The 17,615-nt window shown below is 49.1% G+C and overlaps 13 protein-coding genes across 13 annotated transcripts; 6 read left to right on the top strand and 7 right to left on the bottom strand.

The window, feature by feature from the left end:
* Positions 1–230: 230 nt before the first annotated feature.
* Bathy10g01280 (unknown protein) lies at positions 231–1,184 on the top strand (the record flags this gene model as incomplete). Its single annotated transcript, XM_007510717.1, has 1 exon — positions 231–1,184. One exon carries the CDS (start codon positions 231–233, stop codon positions 1,182–1,184), a length of 954 nt encoding a protein of 317 aa, XP_007510779.1.
* Positions 1,185–1,294: 110 nt separating this feature from the next.
* Positions 1,295–2,335, top strand: Bathy10g01270 (unknown protein; the record flags this gene model as incomplete). The annotated part of the gene is made up of 1 exon (XM_007510639.1): positions 1,295–2,335. One exon carries the CDS (start codon positions 1,295–1,297, stop codon positions 2,333–2,335), a length of 1,041 nt encoding a protein of 346 aa, XP_007510701.1.
* Positions 2,336–2,408: 73 nt separating this feature from the next.
* On the bottom strand, positions 2,409–3,519 carry Bathy10g01260 (unknown protein; the record flags this gene model as incomplete). Its single annotated transcript, XM_007510699.1, has 2 exons — positions 2,409–2,415; positions 2,480–3,519. 2 exons carry the CDS (start codon positions 3,517–3,519, stop codon positions 2,409–2,411), a joined length of 1,047 nt encoding a protein of 348 aa, XP_007510761.1.
* A 130-nt stretch (positions 3,520–3,649) lies between these two features.
* On the bottom strand, positions 3,650–4,729 carry Bathy10g01250 (predicted protein; the record flags this gene model as incomplete). The annotated part of the gene is made up of 1 exon (XM_007510530.1): positions 3,650–4,729. One exon carries the CDS (start codon positions 4,727–4,729, stop codon positions 3,650–3,652), a length of 1,080 nt encoding a protein of 359 aa, XP_007510592.1.
* A 232-nt stretch (positions 4,730–4,961) lies between these two features.
* Positions 4,962–6,848, bottom strand: Bathy10g01240 (unknown protein; the record flags this gene model as incomplete). Its single annotated transcript, XM_007510775.1, has 1 exon — positions 4,962–6,848. The coding sequence occupies one exon, from the start codon at positions 6,846–6,848 to the stop codon at positions 4,962–4,964; it is 1,887 nt and encodes a 628-aa protein (XP_007510837.1).
* A 567-nt stretch (positions 6,849–7,415) lies between these two features.
* Bathy10g01230 (predicted protein) lies at positions 7,416–7,886 on the top strand (the record flags this gene model as incomplete). The annotated part of the gene is made up of 1 exon (XM_007510751.1): positions 7,416–7,886. One exon carries the CDS (start codon positions 7,416–7,418, stop codon positions 7,884–7,886), a length of 471 nt encoding a protein of 156 aa, XP_007510813.1.
* A 439-nt stretch (positions 7,887–8,325) lies between these two features.
* Bathy10g01220 (predicted protein) lies at positions 8,326–9,465 on the top strand (the record flags this gene model as incomplete). The annotated part of the gene is made up of 1 exon (XM_007510533.1): positions 8,326–9,465. One exon carries the CDS (start codon positions 8,326–8,328, stop codon positions 9,463–9,465), a length of 1,140 nt encoding a protein of 379 aa, XP_007510595.1.
* Positions 9,466–9,656: 191 nt separating this feature from the next.
* Positions 9,657–10,727, top strand: Bathy10g01210 (OJ1442_E05.26 gene product (ISS); the record flags this gene model as incomplete). The annotated part of the gene is made up of 1 exon (XM_007510732.1): positions 9,657–10,727. The coding sequence occupies one exon, from the start codon at positions 9,657–9,659 to the stop codon at positions 10,725–10,727; it is 1,071 nt and encodes a 356-aa protein (XP_007510794.1).
* Positions 10,728–10,868: 141 nt separating this feature from the next.
* Positions 10,869–11,945, bottom strand: Bathy10g01200 (predicted protein; the record flags this gene model as incomplete). The annotated part of the gene is made up of 1 exon (XM_007510522.1): positions 10,869–11,945. The coding sequence occupies one exon, from the start codon at positions 11,943–11,945 to the stop codon at positions 10,869–10,871; it is 1,077 nt and encodes a 358-aa protein (XP_007510584.1).
* Positions 11,946–12,224: 279 nt separating this feature from the next.
* Positions 12,225–13,040, bottom strand: Bathy10g01190 (predicted protein; the record flags this gene model as incomplete). The annotated part of the gene is made up of 1 exon (XM_007510416.1): positions 12,225–13,040. The coding sequence occupies one exon, from the start codon at positions 13,038–13,040 to the stop codon at positions 12,225–12,227; it is 816 nt and encodes a 271-aa protein (XP_007510478.1).
* Positions 13,041–13,712: 672 nt separating this feature from the next.
* On the top strand, positions 13,713–14,564 carry Bathy10g01180 (predicted protein; the record flags this gene model as incomplete). The annotated part of the gene is made up of 1 exon (XM_007510600.1): positions 13,713–14,564. The coding sequence occupies one exon, from the start codon at positions 13,713–13,715 to the stop codon at positions 14,562–14,564; it is 852 nt and encodes a 283-aa protein (XP_007510662.1).
* A 100-nt stretch (positions 14,565–14,664) lies between these two features.
* Positions 14,665–15,900, bottom strand: Bathy10g01170 (stomatin-like protein; the record flags this gene model as incomplete). The annotated part of the gene is made up of 1 exon (XM_007510725.1): positions 14,665–15,900. The coding sequence occupies one exon, from the start codon at positions 15,898–15,900 to the stop codon at positions 14,665–14,667; it is 1,236 nt and encodes a 411-aa protein (XP_007510787.1).
* An 80-nt stretch (positions 15,901–15,980) lies between these two features.
* Bathy10g01160 (predicted protein) lies at positions 15,981–17,465 on the bottom strand (the record flags this gene model as incomplete). Its single annotated transcript, XM_007510543.1, has 1 exon — positions 15,981–17,465. One exon carries the CDS (start codon positions 17,463–17,465, stop codon positions 15,981–15,983), a length of 1,485 nt encoding a protein of 494 aa, XP_007510605.1.
* Between the last annotated feature and the right edge of the window lie 150 nt (positions 17,466–17,615).

Raw genomic sequence — 17,615 nt, 5'->3', positions numbered from 1 at the left:
AATTCACCTCAATTCAATTCTCTTCAGAGCTCGTACACGAATACTATTAACAACGACGACAAAAGCATCATCATGTCCTCCATGGACGAGTTCAAGAAGATGAAAGTGCAGGTGAGGAGACCCCTATATTTCGTCGTTTGTTGCCTCGTCTTACTCTTACTCTTACTCTCTCTGTTTCATTCGTTTTCCAATTTTGAATTCGTCTCTCAATTCTCCCTCGTTTCCCCGCTATGAAAGCGCGAAGCGTTCTTTTCTCTGGTGCTTCGTTTTTCGAGTCGTCGGCGTCGTTTACTAAAATTCTGACCGCTCGTCTCTCTCGCTTTATTTGCAATGATGTAACAACAACAACACAGGAACTGCGCGACGCGTTAGAGGCGAAAGGATTGGATTCGAGCGGTCTGAAAGCGGTTCTGTTGTCTCGATTGGAAGAATCGCTCGAAGGAGGCGAAGGAGGAGGAGAAGAAGAAAAAGAAGAAGAAGAAGCGGAGGAGGAACCTTTGTCAGCAGTTGAGATAGAGGAAGAAGAGAAAGAGCCGACGCAGGAGCCAGAGAGCGAGGCTCCGGCGGCTCCGGCGGCTCCGGCGGCTCCGGCGGCGACCGCGGTTGCCGCCGCCGCGCCGGCGAAGACGAACGAAAGGAAGAAACCAAACGCTTCCGCCGCAGAAGAAGGCGAACTGACGAAGGAGCAAAAAGAGGAGATGAAAAAGAAAAAGCGAGAGGAATTTAAAGCGAAACAGAAGGCAGAGTACGAAGCTCGAGAGGCGAAGAGGCGAGAGAAGAAAGCGGAGGAGAATAAACAGTTCGTTTCAACGCTCGAGGAAAGAAAGCAAAGAGCGGCAAAGTTCGACGGCCCTTTCATTCTCTCCGACGCCGAGAAAAAACGCGTGCGAGAATGCGGCGCGGCCGCGCAGTTTGGCCTTTCGGAAATTGAAGAGAACGCAACGGGAGAGAATGCTAATGCTCAAAAGAAAGAACTCGTCTCCGCGGAGGAGAAGAAACAAATCGAAGCCGAACGAGAAGCGAAGAAACGAGCGAGGATGGAACGGTTCGGCGCCGAAGCGTTGAAGCCTTTGCATCCGCCCAAAATGCAACAACACGGGAACACGACTAATAAGAAAGCGAAACTCGGAGGAGGACAAGGAAAAGGAGGTCAGGATCGAAATTTGACCAGTTACACCATTTAATATCCATATATTCGTTATTAACACGTATTCGTACCAAGCCGTTCTTGCCTCATTTTATTCTCTCGAATCACTCATCACAAAGAAGAAGTTTAAAGAAGAAGAACGTAATAATGTCAGCGCTACAAAACCGATGCCAAACGCTCGCTGCATCTATTCTCAAAGAGATGACAATCTTTGATACGAAGCGTCTAGAAGAAAAGGACGACACAAAGCAAGAAGAAGAAGAAGACGTTCGAGCGCACGTGTTGCGCGCCTGCAAAGTCGTCGAGCACGAATCGACCAAAATCGGCGTGCTTTTTAGCAAACAAGGAGAAGTGTTGAGAGAGGAGGTCTCGAATTCCGCGCTGGACAGTTTTCACGTCTCTTTGATCGCGTTTACGGCGTACGTGAACGCAGCTTTGGTGAACGAAAATTACGACATTGATTGTCACAGAAAACAGGTGAAATCGCTCGGCGAAGCGGTGTTGCGAGCGAGCGCGAGTTTAATCGAGGCGGTTGGGAAGAGGAAAGAGAACGTGAGAAACTTAACCGCGAGTGTTTGGGAGCAGTGTAAATCCGCGGAGAAGACGATGCCGAGAGATGGGAAAGATGCAGTCGGGAAGGCTTTGATGACGCACTGTCGATTTATTAAAGATGCGAAGCGGGAGATCGAAGAGATGCTGCTGACGGAGGGAGAAGAGGGATTCAAGAAGGAGGATGGAGAGAAAGTGGAGGATGATTTCGGGGAGGAGATCGTGCGCGAGGAGATTAAGGTGGTGGACAGAGAGGTTTTAGGGAAGGCGAAGGTTACGATTGAGTGCACGTTTGCATTCTTGAAAGCGTTGGTGGTTCCGTTGATTAGTAATAGCAAGGCGAGTAATTTTAGCAAAAGTAGAAAAGAGCGCGCGACGGCGCTGAATGAAATCGAGAAGAAGTGCAAGGAAATGCGAAGTGCGGTGGACGAAATCATATGCGAAGCGATGCCGCCTTCGGATGCGGATGTGCTCGCGTCCGAGGCGAAGAAATTAAAAGACGCGGCGGAGGACATGATGAAACGGGTCGAGGAGGTCCTGACAGGTCGCGACGACACCAAGGACGACGATGGAATGAATCACGTCGATGCAGCGAAGAAGGCTTTAGCGGGCGTACAATCTGCGTGTGATAAAATGTAATAGTACGCGTATTTATAATAGTGTGTTTTTTATGAAACGATCTTCCCAATTGGTTCCCACGTTCGTTTCCTGGTCAAACTCTCCTTGTATACGAAAACCTCTCCTTTCCCACTCGCGGTCGTTACCGCAACGTGCGTCCCTAACTCGTTGAACGAAACCGATTCGATGTCGCTTTCGAACTCAAAGTTTCCTAAATTTCTTCTCGATGGCTTTTCGTCTTCGTGTGAGAACTCGCCGCTCGTATCTAGCACAACCGCTCGGCGATTTCCTTCGACGAATACCATTCGGGATCCGTCTTTACTCCAGTCTACGCGGGATAACTTTTCTTTCGACGCGTACATCGCATTCTCTTGCTCTGTCCACGTATCGCAGTTTCTCTTATACACAAAACGTCGAATTTCAAACGCCTCGTTATCGCTAAAACTAAACGCCGCGGCTAAGGTTGGCGCGTTCGGCGACTCGAACCGCCACGCCACGTCCGATACTTCCGCGCGGCCGCTAAAAGATCTCTCCGCGACAACCTCGTGACACGTCTCAAATAACGGGTTCAAAGTATCGTCGTACATCGCAATTTGACCCTCATTCTTACCACTGCCGCTGCTTTCTAAATAGTGCGTCGTCGCTCTCGGCAAGGACGGATCCCGCACGTCTCTCGCGTCTCTCGTCGTCGCGTAGATATCAATCTCCCCATCCGATCGCCCGCACGCGAGTAACAACCCGTGTTCGCTCGGTGCGAACGAAAACGACGTGTACACGAGAGAAGACTCTAAATGCTTCCATCGTTTCGGTCGTAGCGTTTGCGCGCGTAAAAATGTTTCTCCTTTTCCTTCTCCTTCGCCTTCAAATTCTCCTTTCTCGAAATCCTCTTCCTCCTCTTCAAACACAACATCCGGTCTTGTCGCGAATTCTCTCGCCACGAACACCTCCACTGAACCTCGTTTCGTCAAAACTGCGAAAATGGTCCCGAACGCGGACGGTGCGAATTCCATTTTTAGCGCGTTTGAAGCGATGCAAACTCGGGAAAACGGTTTGAAATCGTCGTTTTGTTTCTTGGAAACGTGGACGACGTTTAACGCGGACGCGATCAAGAGAATAGATTTGGAGTCGTTCGTGCACACGCACGTGGTTGTTTCGCAGCGAGATGTTGTCGGGATTGAGTTTACCGCGACCCCGCGAGACGACATTGTTGTTATTATTGATGATGTCCGCTTTTTGTGACGTGTGAAAAGAGGCAAAAATGTAAAGGAACAATACAACGCTCTCTCCGCTCGCTCTTTTAGTATCCTCAAAACGAGTACTATTAGTAGTATTCGCTCACACGACGACGAGGAGAGCGTGAGTAGTATTCTCTGCGACTTTGGTCAAAAGCTCGTCCATTTCTTTTAACTCTTGGTCCAACATGTTCACTTTGACCGTCTCGCGTCTTCGCTTTTCCATCTGTTCGAAAACTTCCAGCCGGTGTTGCGTTTTCCTGCGCTCGTATTCTCGGTTGTTTCGGATTTTTCGGAGCAGGTCTTCCGGAGCGCACATATCGGCGAGAGACATTTTGCGTTTGACGATACCGGGGGTGATGCTGCTGTTTCGTCGTCGGTACGTTGACGGAGACTGGTCCTCGCCGGCACCGGCGGGAAGGAGGAAACTTTGTTTTCGCGACGCGTCGGCAAGAGGAGTCGTCCGAGTGTTCATTTCTACCCCTTTATCGCTAACCCCGGTATTCTCCTCTTCGCCGTCGTCATCTTCTTCTTCTTCGTTAAACCACGCGTTATATTTATCGTCGTTCTTGCTAAACGTCTCGATGAACTCATCCACTACCTTCCTCGTTCTCAAGGACCTCGCCGACCTCGCTAACATCGCGCCGCACGTCGGATCGTTCGCCGCGGACGTCACCGCCCCTCTCCCATCCTCCAAATCCAACATTAACCTCGCAAACTCCTCAAAATCCATCGTCCCGTTCCCATCGACGTCGATTTCCTTAAACGCTCTCCTTGCAATCGTCGCCGATTCCTCTCGGTCTCCCGCCATCATTTTCCACGCTAACGCAAACTCTTCGAATTCAACTTCCCCACCGCCGTCGGAATCGAGCGCCGAGAACAGTTCTTGCAACTGCGCTCTTTTCGAGTCCGTGAGCGTTCGTTTCACCACTTTCTTCCTCTTCGCGAGCCAATCGCGCGTTTGTGAGCTCACGCATCGCAACGAAGGCGACGGTGTGTTCGTTGTTCTTTTTACAACATTTTTACTCGCCGCCTTCTTTCTTAGCGCGAGAGAAGAAGACAAAGAAGAAGCGCAGACGTCAAAGTCGTTCCGATCCAAAATAGCGTCTATCTTACGAATACTGGCGGTGATTTTAGACGACGACGACGACGACGACGACGATGAAGAGGAAACGACCACCATTTTATTTATATTCTTCGCGTATTTTTGTATTTTTTTGTGAGACTTTTTGTGCTAAATTTAGATTTTCAAACTGCGCATATATGTGCGAAACAACGTCGAACTTTTGCTTTAAGCGAGGAAACCCTTTGATCGTCTGTAAGCGAGCAGTGTGCGACGCAGAAACGTCTCACTACACAGAGCCTGATTTTGTACACCATTTATGCGAAAGAAATCGAGATTTTGAGTAGTAGTATTATTCGTCGCGAAGTGAGAAACGGACGAGTCTTTTACCATCAGAAACGGTTTTTTTATACCCTTTCGGATCCTCATCATCGGATGCCGAAAGAGAAAAGACGGAGGCGTATTTCTTTCGCAACGCAGGACCGACGGTGAAATGGATTATCGGTCCGTCTAATTCCACGTTTGAGGTGAAGTACTTTTGCGAAGGTTTCGCCGCCGCCTTTCGACGTTCGCCTTTGGTCCGGCGCTTACTCTTCTTCGCGTCGGAGGCGAGGGAGGCGTCGTAAAGCCAATCGCAGGTGAGGAAGAGATTTTGGTGCTCGGTGAATTCTTTCTCAGATGTACTCGAGGGATTGCGTTCGTCTGAATCGTCTGAATCGTCGTCGTCGTCTCGAGTGATGAGCGTGCCGGATTGCGCGCGTAAAATAAAGCTTTCGCGAGCGTTTGTATTACGCTTGCGCTGGCTTTCGAGAAACTCCTCCGAAGGGCCCTCGAGATTATTGAATATCGAGTGAAATTGACGTTTTTCTTCGTGAATATCTTGAAACGATTGTCGAAGGACGGTTCTGACGACGCGCATGGCGACCATTTCGAGAATTTGCGTCGCGTCGGCCACGGCGGTGCCGAAACTTTCACTCGGAAACTTCGTTTCCCGTCGGCGGGCGGGACGAGGATCAGGATCTTCTTCTGCTGGAGGTTCGTTCCACTCGCGCTCGAGTTTGTCATTCTTTAAGCTCAAAGGAGGGAACATACTAGTTTCGTTCGCTTTTGATTCTGTGGCGTTGAAACCGTTGCTTCGCAATCGCGCGTTCTTCTTGGCAATATTCGCGTACGACAGATATCCCTCGCTCTTCTCCGCCAAGTCTTCTTCTTTTTTGTCTTCTTCTACCACGACAACTTGCTTCTCTTCGACGACGTTTTCTTCTTCGTCAACATTCAGTTCCCAAGCTGGCGCAAAGAACTCAACGTCGTCGCTCTCGTAATATTCGCTCTCAAAACACTCGATGACTTTCGCTAACGTTTCGCCGAGGGAAATGTCAAACGCCTCGTCCGGCATCGCCACGCGCACCGACCCGTATTTCTTCAGCGAGTCTAGGCAGTCTTTTTTGGCGTCGTCGTTTTCAATCGCCAAGTGTACGAACGATACCATCGGAATAGAGGCGATGAACGGAATCTCTCCGCGTCGTTCCTCTTCCGTCTGTTCCTGCTCGACTTCGTCCGCCCACGACGTCATCGAGGACTTCGTCACATCCGCGCTCGTCTTTTCCTCTTTGTCGTCGTCCGTTTTCTCGTTTTCGATTAAGTAAATCTCCTCCCCTTCTTCGTCTTCCTCGGCCTCGTCATCCTCGTCTCCTTCCTCATTCTTCTTCGCTTTGAGCGTCACATTTTTCTTTGACCCTCGCTTATTTCCTCCGCGCTTCTCCACGCGCAACTCCGGATCGTCCGGCAACGCGTGTTTGCACGTCTCCTCGACGGCTTCAATCTCCACCTCGAGCTCGTCGTTTTCATTCATTCTCTTGCTCGTCTGCTTTTCATTCGCACTTTTAGTAGTATTCGAAGAAATGCTTAAACTTCTGCGACACTTGTACAAATAAATCCTCGCCTCGTACGCGCCGCCTAACCCGATCAGCGCTTTCGCTTTCAACCAATTCGCCACGGCCAGATTTGGTTTCATTTGTAAGATCTCGTTACATTCTTTCAAACACTCCTCGAACTGTTGCAACGACGCGTGTGCTCGCGCTCGCGCGACGTGTATACACACTTGAAACGCTTTCTTCTCCTTCTCCTCCTCTTTTTTCTCCTTCTTTTTGTTCTTCTTAAACAACCCGCTGGTGAGCGTCAACACGTCCTCGAATCTTCGACGATGTAAACTCTCCGAGCAGAGTTTTAAAATCTCCATCTTCTTTTTCTTCGGTGTTGTTGTTGTTGTTGTTGTTGTTGTTCCTTCTCCTCCTCGGGAATAATTCAACGACTTTTGCTCCTCCATGTTGGTTCTCGCGATCAAAACAGCAACTTTCGCAATCTTTTCGACGAACCGCTCTTATCGTAAGCACAGAAGGGGAATACTACTAATACTAATGTGATGAGAGATGATGAAAAAAAAAAGGCGTTACTCCGAGAAAAAGAAGAGTTGAAAAAACTCCCCTTTTAAAATATAAGGGGGAAAAGAAAATTCGAAAAAGCTGCCAGACTGCACAAAAGAGACAAACATCTCTTCAAAAATCATTGCCTCTCGCTCTCGTTCTTGTTCTTAAAACACACACACATAAAGAGTAACACAAACAAAATCATGATCGGCAACTACCTGAGCACGATGCTCGTGTGCGTGTTCGCGTACTTGTACCCTCTGTTTTTATGTTTTAAGGTATGTGATGATAAAACATCAGAGCATTGGAAAAGATTTTTGGACGACGATCCGATTTTGGAAAAGGGGAGATTACTGACCACTTAAACTTCTTCTTTTCCGATGAATATGCAGGCGTTAGAGATGCACAAAAAGTCCCCGGAAAAGCTCCGCGGGTGGTGCATTTACTGGCTCGTTTTAGCCACGTTCACAGTTTTCGAACGCATCACGGACGCGTTTTTATTCTTCCTCCCGTTGTACCACGAGGCGAAAGTCGCCTTCGTGGTGTACTTGTGGCACCCGAAGTCGCAAGGCGCGTTGTACATTTACGATAAGTTCGTCGCGCCGACGTTATCGAAACACGAAGGCTTAATCGATCGTAAAATTGAAGAGACGCAGGCGAAAGTTGGAGACGTCATATTCTCGTACTCGAAGATGGCGTACGCGTACGTGCAAAAGATGACGTTGCAGTTGTTGCAAAGTTTGCCGACGGCGCAAGCAGCGATGCACGCGCAACAACAAGGGGGAGCGCAGGCGGCGAGCGAACCCGTTAATCCAATCAAAAAGGAACCGGTGGCGACTGAAGCCAAGTAAAAAGAGAGAGACTGTTTCACGATGAAGAAAGAAAGAAAGAGAGCGCTTCTGGGTTTAGAGCGTCGTCCGAAATCTGAAAAGACTTCACCGGACGAAACGTTGCCTTTGCGCTCTCGATGGCATATCGATAGAACGAGAGAGAGAGAGAGAGAGAGAGACAAGTGTACAACATATTATCATTTACAGAATAGATTAAGAATTTATCGCTCTGATCAAAAGCGTGTTATTACATATACATACATACAGGAGTTATTACTCGTATACTAAACTCGAGCGCTTCAATTTTTTCTCCTCTCAGGCAGGGGTTTTAAACTGCCGAAAAACGCTTCGAAATCGACACATCAATCGTCTCTTTCTCGCGCCGCTCAGACGCGCACGAGGACAACACCGACGAAACGAGTGCGTTGGTTTAAAGAATACGAACAACACTACACTAATAATGGAGTTACCGGACACGCACGTCCTCTCTCACGGCTTAGTCTTCCACGTTTTACTCTTACTCCTCCAATTGCTTCCTCTCGTGACTGTCGTCGACACGAACTTGAACATCGTATTAACCGCCACGTTAAGCGTGATCGCGGGCTCGTACCGATCCATTCGACCGGTTCAAAAAGGCGAGACGGAAACGATGACGAAAGCGGACGCGCAAAAGTTCCCCTTGGTTGGTTCCTGCGTGTTGTTCGGGATGTTTCTTTTGTTCAAGTATTTACCAAAAGACGTACTCAACGGGTTGTTGACGGTGTATTTCGTGTTTTTAGGCGCGATGGCGATATGCGCGACGTTTACGCCGTTGTTCGCGAAGATGATGCCGAAGAGAGTCGCGTTAAAGCGGGTATATTTTGGAACGATTCCAACGATTAAATATATCAACGAAGAAGGGCCGTACGAGGTGTCGTTTGACGTCGCGGAATTGACCACGGGAGCGGCGGCGATTGCGTTTTGCAAGTGGTATTACGATACTAAACATTTCTTGGCGAATAACGTGCTGGGTTTGAGCTTTGCGTTGCAAGGGATTGAGTTTTTGACGTTAGATTCGATTCAAATTGGGGTTATTTTATTGGTTGGCTTGTTTTTTTACGATATCTTTTGGGTGTTCTTTACGCCGGTGATGGTCTCGGTGGCGAAATCGTTCGACGCGCCGATTAAGTTGTTGTTTCCGCGAGGACCGGTGAACGTGTTGGATTCCAGTAAACGACCGTTTTCTATGCTCGGGTTGGGAGATATTGTAATCCCAGGGCTCTATTTAGCCTTGATTTTAAGAATGGACATGCAACGCAAAGAGGCGGCGAATCGACCGAGAACGAGATCGAAAGCGAGAGAGTTGAAAAAGAAACCGCCGCCGATGTACTTTTGGGCAGTCGCGTTAGGGTACGCGCTCGGTTTAGTGACTACAATCGCCGTGATGAATATCTTCGAAGCCGCGCAGCCGGCTTTGTTGTACATCGTGCCTGGTTTGTTACTCACCACGTTCATCCGCGCCGTGTTCGCCGGGGAAGTCCGGAAGGTGTTTTACTTTGACGAGAAAGTCGGGAGCGTGAGCGGAGAAATCGCCGTCGAGTCGTCGCAGCACGAGGATTAAGAAGCACAGAAAGAGAAAAAGAGAAAGAGAGAGAGAGAAGGAAACAATTTAAAGAGTTTTATAATAATGATAACGCAACACACGCGGAATATGTGCACACCGACCGCCACGCTCCAAATCGAACACTTCTCGTCCTTTACTTAAGTTTTGAATCTGCATTTGAATTCGTCAAACGCACGACGCACATCATCATGACATTCCAAACCCTCTCCGCGCTCCCAACCGCGGGGAACCCCTCTGGTGGTCTAAACTTCGCCCACAAATCCTCGAAACGTGTAACTCGATTCCGGAAAGACTTGAAAACGATCGAGGAAAACGGCACGTGGGAAGCTTTGCCAACGTTGGTCGCGTTCCCGGACAGAGAGATATCGACGGCGTTGCGAACGGTGTGCGGGTCCACAGTCGCTCGCGAGAAGAGAGATCGTAAAGAAAAAGATTTAGAGAACAGAATAAATGCGGTGACGTACATTTTGGAGCACTGTTTAGTATCAGACGACGACGAGGAGGAGAAAGACGAGGAAGAGATTCTGGTTGGAGGCGCTATCGCGAGTGCGAGTAAAGGTCGATTTGAGATTTTACGGAAGCTGATCGAGGAGGATAAAAACAAGAAAATGAACGTTATTAATGGCACGGATATTCACGGCTACTCCCCTTTACTGAGCGCGTGTTGCGGCGACTACTACGAGGAAGGAGAGATAAGCGAGATGGAATCAAACAGACGAAAATGTATAGAGCTGCTCTTGGAACGCGGCGCGGACGCGGAAAACAGAGGCGACGGCGTGCACAAGATAAATTGGACGCCGTTGATGGCGTTGGCGAAGAGAAGCGATTTGGAGAGTTTGAAGGTATTGTTTAAGAAGAGCTCAGAGGAGCTGGATGTGAACAGGACGTATTCGAACGGGAAAACCGCGCTGTTTGTTGCCTGCGAATGGGGCGCGTCCATCGACGTGATCAATTTGCTCTTAGAGAAAGGCGCCAAGAATATTCCGGCGACAAAGTTGAACACGGATTACTCGAGATTTATTCCCGCAATGACACCGCTCGATAAAGCGATGGAAAATGGGCACCACGAAATCGTGTACGCGTTGAACGAACACAACAAAAAGAACTCAGGTTTGTGGTTTAGCAGCGGGTACGAAGAGGAAGAAGAGGCAAAAAATAGTGACGTCGAAGAAGAAGTGATTCGAAACGAGCGAGAAACGAAGATGGACTTTGACGAACGGGCCGCACCTACGGTCGTTCAAGGTGGCGAGTCCTGGTAGTAAAATGTTTTAGTAGTCTAGGCATGTAGCGAATATATATATAGAGAGAGATGGTCAATTATAGTAGTAGTAGTAGTATAGCGAGATATTTGTATGTGTGAATTATAATGTACAACAGTAGTAGTGTTTAAAATAAATTGACTAGAGTACGCCTTGGCCAAACCCATCCGGCGCGTCTTCCTCCACCTCGAAATCATCCTCCGTCCAGCACCTCGGCGCCACTCCAGTTCCCTCGTATATCATTCTCTCTAACTTACGAAAAAAGCGAGAATCGTCCAACAATGGATTCCACCAACCGTTGACGATGCAATAGTGTCCTTCAAACGGCGACCTGTGGTGCGCGCCGTGGTCTTTCCTCGTCAGCATCAAGTTCATGTCTTGCAACTTGGTCACAATTTTCGGTTGTTCGCTCGGTTTCATGTGCGCCCACGCGTGGGTTTGTTGAGACAACACCACCAACGCCCAAAACGACCCGAAAAACAAATCGCTATCACCACTTCCTTGCATATCGCTGCCGCCAAACACCAACAACTGCGGCACCGTAAATAACAAAGGTGCGATGCACGTTTTATGAATGTTGTTCGCCCATTGTCTCTTGGTAATCGTCCACGGCCATCGATGGTGCCCTTGAAAGGCGTCGATGACATTTCCAGCCACGGGAGTGTTCTTATCTCCGTAGTTATCCACCGACCAGTGGAAAATCCCGGTACCTAAATCGGCCAGCGCGTAACTCGCGAACAGCGTCGCAAACGCTCTCGCCGCGATCGCGCCGACGTCGCCATCCATCACAATCGCGTCCAAGTACACTCCTCTCATCGCTAACAACGAGCAAATCCCAAAGTGTACTCCACATTGCACGCGTTGTCCACGCGTCGAAACGAAATCTTTCGGGTCCCTCAACATTTCGCCCCCCATGGAGGCCATTTTTTTTCTCAAAAGCTCCGCTTCCATCTCTGCTTTACTGACGGTAAACTCATCCCCATCGATGGAACACCGGATGGACCCATCGTCCGAGGATGATCGCGAATCCATGAACTCGTCGAAAGATCTATCCATCGGATCGATGATCGCCTTTAGATTTGTGAACCGTCGTTTTTGTTTGTTTGATGACGTCGCACCAACAGACGACGACTTCGTTTGGCTTTTAAATGATTTCTTTTGAGACAAAAGCTGGTCCCCACTCGACGAGGAAGACGCAGAGCAAAGCAGCGACGACATCGAGAGCGTTCGCGTGATCATGGTTTAATTAAAGTAGTGATGAGGAGGAAGAGTATGCGCGCGTTACTTTTGTAGATAATCGAACGAAATTTTGGTTTTTTGCACACGTGGAGAAAATTTCCATGGCTGAGGTTCACTCTCGGAAGGAGCAAAAGTTTAATATTTTCGCGAGACGACGACGCCGATGACGATGAGTGTTCGCATCAAATCCTTTCGTCTTTTGTTGTATTTTTGTTTAGCATGTTATAGTATTCGTCGTATAAATAGCGTTTTTACGTATTACTCTTCGTCGTCTTTGAAATCTTCTTCTTCTTCTTCTTCTTCTTCGTCGTTCGTAGGAGCGCCAAAGTCGCCGGTTGAAGAAGTCAATTTTTGCTGCTCTCTTCGGTCTTTTCTGTTTAATTTTTTCTTCGACGCCGCGTTGGCGCTCCCTGGTTCTATGATTCCTTCCGCGACTAACTTGTCCAAATTGCTCACTTTCGGTTTCCTTCTCTTATTCGCCGCTTGGTTTAATTTTCCTTTGTTCGCCTCGACGATTCGTTCCTGTCGTTCCATTTCTTCTCGAGCGTCGGATTCTTCTTTCCTGTCCATGGCTTCGCGCGCGGAGACGTATAAGGTCCCACCGGTGATGATGACGAGTAAGACGACCGCCAAGGTAAACGCTAACTGAGAGCCGAGAGAGGCGGCTTGGACGCCGTCTTCGAACTCGTTCGCGTCCGGGTAGCCCGTGAATATTCTGCCGACGTTGAACGGGTTCAATCCGGTTTTCTCGCTCGGATCTTCGTCATCAACCGCGACGGTTACGATCCCATCGTCCTCAGACGTCGACGTCGACGGCGCACTCATGCTGTCGAGACCGCCAAAAGGCATCGAACCTCCGCCTTTTTCCGAGTTAGAACTCTCGGCCACTTCCGCGACCAAGGCGTACTCTGTAGCTGCTCCAGGTGGTAATGGTGGTGGTGAGTAATACGAAGAAGAAGGAGGAACAGAAGAAGAGGCGACGACGACCAAACTTCGTCTCCGACGAAGAAGAATAGCATTAAGGCCTTTACTACTCGTCGAGATGACAGAGAGACCGCCTCTCGTCGTCGTCATCATCGTCTCTAATCTATATCTTAAAATCTAAATATCCGTATCTGTGTAGAGGGAAAAACAATCAAATCTCTCTCTAAACTCCTCCTCCTTCTCCTCCTCCAGAGGCGATTATATATATATATTAAACTCTCTCGCGTTTGTAATGCGAACAAACAAAAACAAAAAGAAGAAACCGCAGGCAGCAAGCGGTGACTCTCTCAATCAAAAGCGTCGTTCTCTGTTGCGTCTCTTTCTCTTGGACGCTCTTTATTTTGCATTTAGGGTATCATTTTTAACCCTAAACAAAATTCGGTCCAAAAAATACGAGTCTCTTTTCTTCGTTTCTCTCGCCTGATCTTTCTGCGCGTTTTTACGCACACGATTGACTCTTCGACGAGACGACGGAAGACATTTCTCCGCACGCGCGCACGCGTCACGCGCACATTTATATCCCGTTTTTTTTTATTTTCTGAGTAAATCAGTATCATCATGCCATCAAAGTTTTTCCAAAGACGACGAATACGACGAGGAGGCGAGAGTGAAGGAGGAGGAGGAGGAGGACAACAACAACAACAACAACAACAGACGCTCCTCAAAACACAACGACAAACTCGACAAAAACGAGCAGCGAAAGGACGACGAAACAATAATAACAACTTTGAGGAGGAAGAAGACGAGGAGGAGACGACGAGCATGTTGTTCGCGCGCGTGGACGAGGAAGAACTTCTCGAAGAGAGCGATTCGGAGGTCTCGGAGATGGACCACGGAAGAGGAGGAAGAGTAAAAAGAAGAAGAAGAAGAAGAAGAAGCGAGTACTGGAAGCGCTCTTCTTCTTCTTCGTTGGAAAACGTTTTGCCAACAGAAGAAAAGGAGGGAGGGAGCGCAGGAGGAGGTTTCGTCGTCGTCGCGGAAAGAAGCGAACAGACGACGTCCGGGTTCGTCGCGAACGAGGAGAAGGCTGAAGTGACGAGCGCGAAAAAAAAGAAAAGCGACGAAGTGAGCGATCCGGTGTATCGCTTGCTTCGATATGCGCAACGAGAAGACGACGAACAGATGAAACGGTTCGCGACGGTGCCGGAAGGATTCGACATCGCGCTCGTGAACGAGCGAGAAGTCAGCGCGGATGCGCGATTGAAACAGTTGAACAAATTGTTTCAGCGAGAAGATGAGAGAATTGGCGACATCTCAAAAGATGTGAAAGAGTGTTTTGGTTTGGTTTTGGAGGACGCGAGAACGAGAGAGGCGGTCGGGTACGCGTTATTCCACGACCGAAAAGTGCACGAGTGGGAAGCGACGAAAAAATTAACGGTTTCGCCGCCGAGATTGTCGCACGTTTTCGTGAAACAAGAATACAGAAGGAGAGGATTCGGGACCGCGTTGGTGAGTCGATGGATTAAAGAGTTCGCGATTGACGCGAAAGCGTTCGCGGTGGACATGCCGAACGGAAAAATGTTGAAACTTTTGAAGCACGCCAGATGCGAGGTCGCGGTGGAAAAATCTGGTTTCGAAGCCGGAACGATACACTTTTTGAATTTACCGATTTAAAACGATGGCGAGAGAGAAGCGCAGCACAATTTCTATTGATACGATACGATACGATACGATACTACGTGGTCTATAAATAACAGACAAATATGCACGAATGTTAATCATCGTCCGCGTTTGTAGACGGTTTCGTCGGTTTGCTCAACACGTTCGATCGCGGGAGCGCTTTCTCCGTCGCCGATCTCACCTCCGAAGCAATCGTCGTCGCACTATTACTTCCTTCCGCTACAGAGCCACTTTTACTACTATTTTCGATCGTTTTATATGCCCCCATTGCCTGTGCGACTAAACTCGCCGGGTTGCCGACATCTGCGGGAATCAACATCGTGTTGCCTTCCTTGGCGATTTGCGCGAACGCGTTCATGTACATCTCCGCAATCTTAAATCTCGCCGCCTCGTCGCCACCCGTGCCTAACAACGACTTCGCCACTTCCGTGATCCCTGTTGCCGTCGCTTTTGCTTTCGCCACGATCGCTTCCGCCTCCCCGGTCGCTTCTAAAATCGTCTTTTCTTTCAAACCAGTTGCCACGTTAATCGACGCCTCTCTCTCCGCCTCGGACTCTAAAACCGCCGCGCGTTTCCGTCGTTCACTTTCCGCTTGCAACTCCATCGCATTTTGAATACCTCTCGGCGGTAGAATATCTCGAATCTCGTATCTCATGCACTTCAACCCCCAATCTCCGGCGGCTTCGTTGATCGTTTTCACAATCGCCGCGTTCAAATGGTCTCTCTCTTCGAACAACGTATCCAACGACATCTTCCCGATCTCCGATCTCATGGTCGTTTGCGCCAGCTGTGACAACGCAAACACCGGATTTTCCACCCCGTAGCTCGCATTAAACGGATCCACGACTTTCGCGTACAAAACCCCGTCGATGCTGATCGCCACGTTATCTTTCGTCACCGCCGTTTGGTTGTCCACCGGTATCGCCTCTTCTTTCAAGTGCCAAACGTAAGCAATAGAATCCACCAGAGGTATCAAAAGATGAATCCCACTGCTTAACGTTTTGTGATACTTCCCGAATCGTTCGATCACCGCGACTGTCCTCTCGGGAACGATTCGAATCCCGTAGTTAATTGGTTTCGGACCGTACGCCAGATCCGCCAACGAGGACGACGATGGTGACGGATTGGAAAGAAATCCGCGACGGTTACTCGAGAAGGAAAACGCATTTTGTGTTTGATGTGTTTGCTGCCGTGGAATCGTCGTCGTCGACCTCGAAAAGAGGGCGTTGCCGCCACCTGCGCTCGAGAACAACCGGGACGACGTCGACGCGGAAGAGTGGTAGGATTTTAGCGCCGCTGCTCGGCGCAACGCGTGTCGAGTTTTGCTCATGCGTTTATTTAATAATTGACGTGAGAAAAAGTGACGACGACGACGATGTTTGACGTTTGAAAAAATATTCGAGAGGAGGTTCAAGACAAAAAGTAGGAGCGATCGTCGTCAACATCTAATAATTGTTTCTCGCGTTTATTTCTCTCTGCTTCGGCGAGCATCGCTCTGTCGTCTCCGGCGGCGACATCGGTCGCGCCGCCAACAATCTTCGCTCTCTCGCGGAGAGGTATTCGCATGCTCGCTTCCACGTCTTGCTTCGTCGCCTCGCGGCCGAGGAGGCGTTCCATGTCCTCTCGGCGAATGCCGTTTTCGAGAACGTCTCGAGTTTCGACGTTGGATTCGTACGCGTCCCAGTTGTGGCGGAGGTGCGCGTCGCGGAGTGCGCACTTTTGAATTCGTGTGGCGAGTTGGAGCGAGTCGCGCGTTTTGGCGAGGATTTTTTTCAGGCCAGAGATGGGTTGATTCTCGCACTCGTCCACGTAAACGCCGAGTTGAGAGAGAGAGAAGGAGTGGAACGGTTGTCGTTGGAAGTGTTGGTGCTCGCGCGCTCGAGTTTTGCCGCTGGTATTCACCTCATCTTCATCATCTTCGTTCTCAAGTGATTCGTGGCCGATGATTCTGATCTCTTCCTCGGCTTGCGCTATCATTTCCCGCGTGGCGACGAGTTCGTCTTCTTGCGTTGAATATTTGCCTTGTTCTTTTAAATTTTCCAGGGCGACGATAAATCCAGTCACCGCTTTCAGTTTACCTTCCAAAGCCGCAACTTTCTTATCGATATCTTGCATCACTTTTATTTGTCCGCTCACGTGATTGTTCGTCCCCATCCAGTGTCTCGTCTCTTCCTCGTACTCTTTGGCGATTTCATCGCACCGCTCTTGGCCTCTCTGATCGGCGCGTATTTGGTTCGGATTTTTGCGATCGTAATCCGAATCGTCCTTGTTTTTCTTCGTAAAATTCCACACTTCTGGCGATTTTCCTATCCTCGGCGTCTCTTCGTTTACGTTTACGAACGGTTTCGCCGCCTCGGCCACTCGTGATGTCGTTATCGACGCCGCCAAGGACATCTTGTCGATCGTGATTGCGCCGTCGCAAATCTCGTACAACGTGTTTGCTTTACCAATCGTGAGTTTTTCAATCTTTCTCTTTCCCTTGCTGTCGTCGTCGTTTTCGCCGATGTGACCAACTGGTTTAAACCTCACCTGTAACGCCACGCCGTGTTGCTTCAACGTCCCGAATTGTCTCGAAAAACTCTCCCCGCCATCAAAATCGTCCGGCAGTTTCGGATGAATCTCCGACTCGATCTGCACGCCATTCGCGACGACGAATCGTAAAACAGAGCTCGTTCTCACGATCGCCTTTTTCTTCTCTCCCAAATCATAATCATCGAACGGTGCGAGTTTCAAGCGAATTCTCTGTCCCACGTGCGGTCCACACGTCGCTCGAATCTGTTCCGGTTTTTTCTTCGTGTCCGGTACGAAATGCGCGACGTCGATGATCTCTTTTTCTTTTGAAACCGACTCGGAGTCGTCGTCGTAGTCCTCAATCTCCACGCGCACGGTTGGCATTATCACTATTACTACGAGCACTATCCCAGAAGAGCTAAACCCGCGTCGTCGTTTGCAGAGAGAGAGAAGAGAGAGAGAGAGAGTCAAAGAGATGTTTTATTGTTTGATCTTCTTTTCTTTTTTAGTAATTTGGAATTTATGCGTTTCTTT

The sequence above is a fragment of the Bathycoccus prasinos genome (assembly GCF_002220235.1).
Source record: "Bathycoccus prasinos genomic : Chromosome_10".
In the NCBI taxonomy this organism is placed as follows: Eukaryota; Viridiplantae; Chlorophyta; class Mamiellophyceae; order Mamiellales; family Bathycoccaceae; genus Bathycoccus; species Bathycoccus prasinos.
The sequence above is the reverse complement of the archived record's forward strand: the minus strand, read 5'-3'. Positions and strand labels throughout refer to the sequence as shown.